Source organism: Cervus elaphus, chromosome 2, assembly GCF_910594005.1.
Source record: "Cervus elaphus chromosome 2, mCerEla1.1, whole genome shotgun sequence".
NCBI lineage: Eukaryota > Metazoa > Chordata > Mammalia > Artiodactyla > Cervidae > Cervus > Cervus elaphus.
In genome coordinates this window covers 22,804,736-22,809,920 of record NC_057816.1, presented here as the reverse complement: position 1 = coordinate 22,809,920, position 5,185 = coordinate 22,804,736, and the positions used below count along the sequence as shown (strand labels likewise).

General features: G+C 37.1%; 1 protein-coding gene across 1 annotated transcript; it reads right to left on the bottom strand.

Annotated features, from left to right (window-relative positions):
• Positions 1 to 1,808: 1,808 nt before the first annotated feature.
• LOC122705011 (olfactory receptor 8D2) lies at positions 1,809 to 2,744 on the bottom strand. Its single transcript, XM_043920199.1, has one exon. The coding sequence runs from the start codon at positions 2,733 to 2,735 to the stop codon at positions 1,809 to 1,811; it is 927 nt and encodes a 308-aa protein (XP_043776134.1). The 5' UTR covers positions 2,736 to 2,744.
• Positions 2,745 to 5,185: the final 2,441 nt, after the last annotated feature.

Below are 5,185 nucleotides of genomic sequence, written 5' to 3'. Positions count from 1 at the left end.
CATATTCTCTTGCCTTACCTGATTTATTAAAAAAGTATTTTGTGACCTACTACATTACATATATGTATCCTTATTTATTTTCTTTCTTTGATACCAAAACCTAAATCTAATGAAGGTAAGGACTTCTGTGTTTTTATTTATCTCATTATCACCAGTATGAGGAATAACACTAGGTATATACTGCAATATTTGCTATATGAATAACCAAGAGAATGAATATAGGAATGGATGTATGATTACAAGTCCCTTATTCATCATGCCCATAGACCTCAGAATGCAAAAGGAGCCAATGGCCTTTGAAAAGTGATATCCACTGAATGAATTACATTCAAATGGAAGTATTCTAATCATTATAGTGCAAATGATTTTTTTGAAGTTTTCTTACTCTGCTAAAATACAGCTATTGCAGCCAAGGTAACATTAACTTTAAAGAAGCTGTACTCTTAATTTATTGACTCTATTGTCATCAAAAGTTCTTAATTCTCTACAGTTAACCAGTCTTTTTCACTCATCAATTTGGTAAAAGTATAAATTTTATATTATCCATGTACATTTTAACTCATTAATTGTGCTCATCATTCCAGCCTCTGGAGGTCTTTAAGAATCATCATTGCTTCATCCACTAATTAGTTGTTATGACTTCATACTTAATGAAGGTTAATGGCAAACCTAATTAAAAGTTTTCCAATATTCTTATTCAAGTCATTGAACAAAGACAAAAAAATCATTTAGCTAGACCCCCAGCCACTTCATGCACATACTTCTAAGACCCCCATACTTAAGAGTAGAGTAAGATGGAAGTTAGGCACTAATGCCCAAAATGATGTCTCAGGGCAAGGACCCACCAAGGAGGCTGTGTTTCTGATCTCCAAGAGGGCTGGGTTCCTGCACCAGAGGGAAATGGTGGACACAGGCAAAGCCACAAGGTGATAAAAACAAACAAACCAACAAAACAACACTATGATTCATACAGAGGGTGGGTGGGAAGAAGCTATATACAATTCCAGGAGAAAAGAAATAGCATTGCCCTCATTAAACTAGTTATTCTAATTCAGAATAGTAAGTTAAACTCCACAAGTTGGAACCACACTCTATTAGACTTCTAATGGCTAGTTATGGCTTAAGTGATAGCCTCCAAAGAAAGGCAATGTGAGATTTTAGATTAGTTATAATTGATCTTACTGAATATGATAAGACTAGGCTAACTCTGACATCTCTTACCCTCACCTCTTCACCCTAAAGCTATTCTCCGCACCCCCCCCCCCCCACACACACACACCACAATCCACCTATGTGTGGTTCTTTGCTATAAGTACTGCATCCTCACAGCTCTGTCATGATATCAATATTCTCAATATTTCACTATAATGGCTTGGGGATAGAAAAAAGAAATCTTCCCTTGGAAGTTTAAAAATACCTCTCTTCCTGCCCTTCAAGATATTGAATCAGTTAACATCATCTTTTTTCAAATACAACCCTGAACCCACTTCTTATTTACCAAGCACTTTCAAAATTAATATCTTTAACATATTTTTGTTTTTGTTTTTGTTCACTTGTCCTCCCTCTTCCGCCAAATCCTGTTCCTTGAATACAAGTAAAATTTCCAAATATTATATTGGCTATGAGAAAAGCTTATCATTTGATAAAAATGACTAAAATGCCTCAAACATTCTCAAATACAAATATATATTTTGTAACTAACAGTGAATTTTGTCTCTAGAGGAAGAAAAGAAATAACACAGAGCTCATGACAACATTTCATCTGGTTCACTTCTTCCTCTCTGCCGAAATTTCCTTTGTTGGGGTGACTACTTTCCCCTAAGCACCTTCCTCAGTGCATTCTTCACATCCTTGTTCCTTAAACTGTAGATCAAGGGGTTCAGCATGGGGATCACGGTGGTGTAGAATATGGAGGACACTTTCTCCTGCTCCATAGTATTGCTCAAAGGAGGCTTGAAATACATGAATGTTATAGACCCGAAAAAGATAACCACAGCCATGAGATGGGAGCTACAAGTGCCAAAGGCTTTGGACCTTCCCTTGATGGAGTGAATATGGAGGATACTAGAGAAGATGAAAGCATAAGAGATGAGTACAGCCAGTGTCGGTGCCAAGGTATTAACTCCTCCAATAATAAACAATAGTATCTCATTAACATGGGTGCTGGAGCAGGAGAGACTCAACAAGGGAAGAATATCACAAAAATAATGACTGATAACATGAGACCCACAGAAGGACAACATTGACATGTGGGTAGTATGAACGGTGGCCCCAAACAAGCCCAGTGAATATACTACACCCATCATTATGGAACAGACCCTGTGGGACATGATAATATTGTAAAGCAGTGGGCTGCAGATTGCAACGTAACGATCATATGCCATGGCAGTCAGAAGATAACCTTCTGCTATTACAAAAATAAGGAAGAAGTAAAGCTGAGCCATGCATTCCTGGAAGGAAATAACATTCTTCTCTAACACAAAACTCACCAGCATCTTTGGAGTAATGACAGAGGAGTAGCAGAGGTCAATGAATGACAAATGGCTGAGAAAATAGTACATTGGAGAGTGAAGTTGAGAACTGATAGCGATTAAGAAGATCATGCCCAGGTTCCCCACCACGGTGACTACATAGATTCCAAGGAACAGGAGGAAGAGTGGCAACTGAAGCTCTGGGCGTTTTGTTAACCCTTCAAGGATAAATTCACTCACTGAAGAATGATTTAAAGTAGTCATTCCTTACAAGATGTTATCTGCAGAAAGAAGTGAGACAAAATAGGTGCATTAGAGTTATTTTCTGATTCCCAAAGCAGCATGACAGGTCCTGTCTTGACTGGGTCCATCTTTCATCTGTCCCATATCTTCATCCTTTCCAGTGATCTCTTAAAAGCTCAAGGACATGGTACTGATGAGCCTATTTGCAAGGCAGGAATAGAGATGCAGATGTAAAAAATGGACTTGTGGACACAGCTGGGGAAGGAGAGGGTGGGAAAAATTGAGAAAGTAGCATTGACATATATATACTACCATATGTAAAATGGGCTTTCCTGGTGGCTCATCTGGTGAAGAATCTGCCTGCAATGTGGGAGACCTGGGTTCGATCCCTGGGTTGGGAAGATACCCTGAAGATGGGAGCAGCTACCCACTCCAGCATTCTGGCCTGGAGAATTCCAAGCGCTGTATAGTTTATGGGGTTGCAAAGAGTCAGACATGACTGAACGACTTTCACTTTCATGTGTGAAATTGGTAGCTAGTGGGAAGCTATCCATTTTACACATGGTTGTGTATATATGTCAATGCTACTTTCTCAGTTAGTATAGCCAGCATTGTAGAGCTCATCCTGGCACTCTGTGATGACCTAAAGTGGTTCGGGTGGGAGGGAGTCTCTAGAGGGGTGGGATATACAGATAACTATCACTGATTCAACTTATTGTATGGCAGAAGCCAGCACAACATTGTAAACCAATTATCCTCCAATTAAAAAAAATTATAAAAGAATAAGAATCTACCAAAAAATGAAAACAAACAAGCACTCAAAGACAAAGACTAGAAGTATAGCCTTTGTGGTTCCACCCAACATTCAAATACCCCCCTATAAGTCTTAGCCTTTTTATTTTACTCCCAGGCTTAAGCCAACAACTACCTCACTTTGAAAGAAAAAGCACAAACTTTCAAGAGCTAATTAGTTTTTCTTTAATATACTTAAAGGAATGCTGCCCATCCCTTTCTCTAACATATATGAATAGAACCTTCAAATTTGATTGAAACATGGCTTCTAATCTAGCTCTAATGAAATGAAGTCATCCTTTTCGATTTCTCAGCCCATCTATATGAGTCATCATAATGTTCTCTAAAACTGGGAATTTAGAAACAGACTTATGAAAGAGATTGTTTATACAAAAATAAATTCAATCAGTGGCTTTAATCAATTTAGACTCCTACTTATCTTTCTATTGTTCTCTGGTTGGAAGACTTTATTTAAGCCAGGAAACTCTTTTCATCCTCTGTCAGCAGATGTGGTTAACAGAAATATGGTGCCGAAGGCTGATCTTAGTCTGTATTTTAAAACCTTCTTGTTCAAGGAACAGCAAAGAAGGAAGATTAGCTTTCAGGTATATTTCCTGAGCCATCAACAAATCAGTGTTTTATCCCTGGTTCTTCCTTGATGTCCATAATTGAGGCCAAACTCGCACTGACCTTTCTCTCTCAAAGCTGTTATATCAGAAGTGGGGGTTTCTCCTTCACTGACTTAGTTTCTCCTAAAGAGAAATCAGGGGAAAGAGATTCCTGCTTTCAGTGCATGCATTCTTTATTACCTAAAGGAATCAAACTTAGTAACTTTTCATTGAGTGAAAAATAAATAAATGGAGAAAAAAATTTGTACATAGAGTGGTATATAATTTGATTTTATTTTGCATGAAAAATAAAAACAAATCCTGTTTCATCACAAACAAAAATTTATGAAACTTTGCTTCAATTTATTTTCTCTCTCTACCTTCCACAACATGCTGAGGGTGCTCAATATATGTGTTGATTAAAAGGCTTAATTACACAGGATCATTATCTTTGGGAACACATGAGAATAAATATCTTTTGAAATAGCTTATATGTGGAATCTAAAGTATGGCACAAATGAACTTATTTGTGAGACATAAACACACTCACAGACATAGAAAACAAACCTGTGGTTAGCAAAGGGGAATGGAGGTAGGGGAGGATAAATTATGGGTTTGGGATTAGCAGACATACACTATTATATAAAATGGATAAACAACAAGGCCATGCTGTATAGCATGGAGAATTATATTTAATATCCTGTAATAAACAACAAAGGAACAGAAAAATAAAGAAAATACGATAAAAAAAAAAAAACATGTTTCTGAATTGGGAAAATTAGATAAAATTTAAGAAAAGAGAATCAGAGTTGCCAGGATAAAACTCAAAGTAACCAGATTAGCAAAGACCATGAAATTTAAACATCTCCAGGTAGATGCTCTGAATTTGTCCAAACAGAATTAAGACTGAAGGTGGAGGTTTTTGTTATTCAAACCAAACCAAAACTCCATGAAAGGGAGAGAGGTGGGACATTTTGGGTTGAGATTCACTTTGGGTTGAGTACTACAGTTTTTTAATAGGCCCACACATAAACTGAGTAAAATTCTTTTTTAATCCCAAATAATACTAAA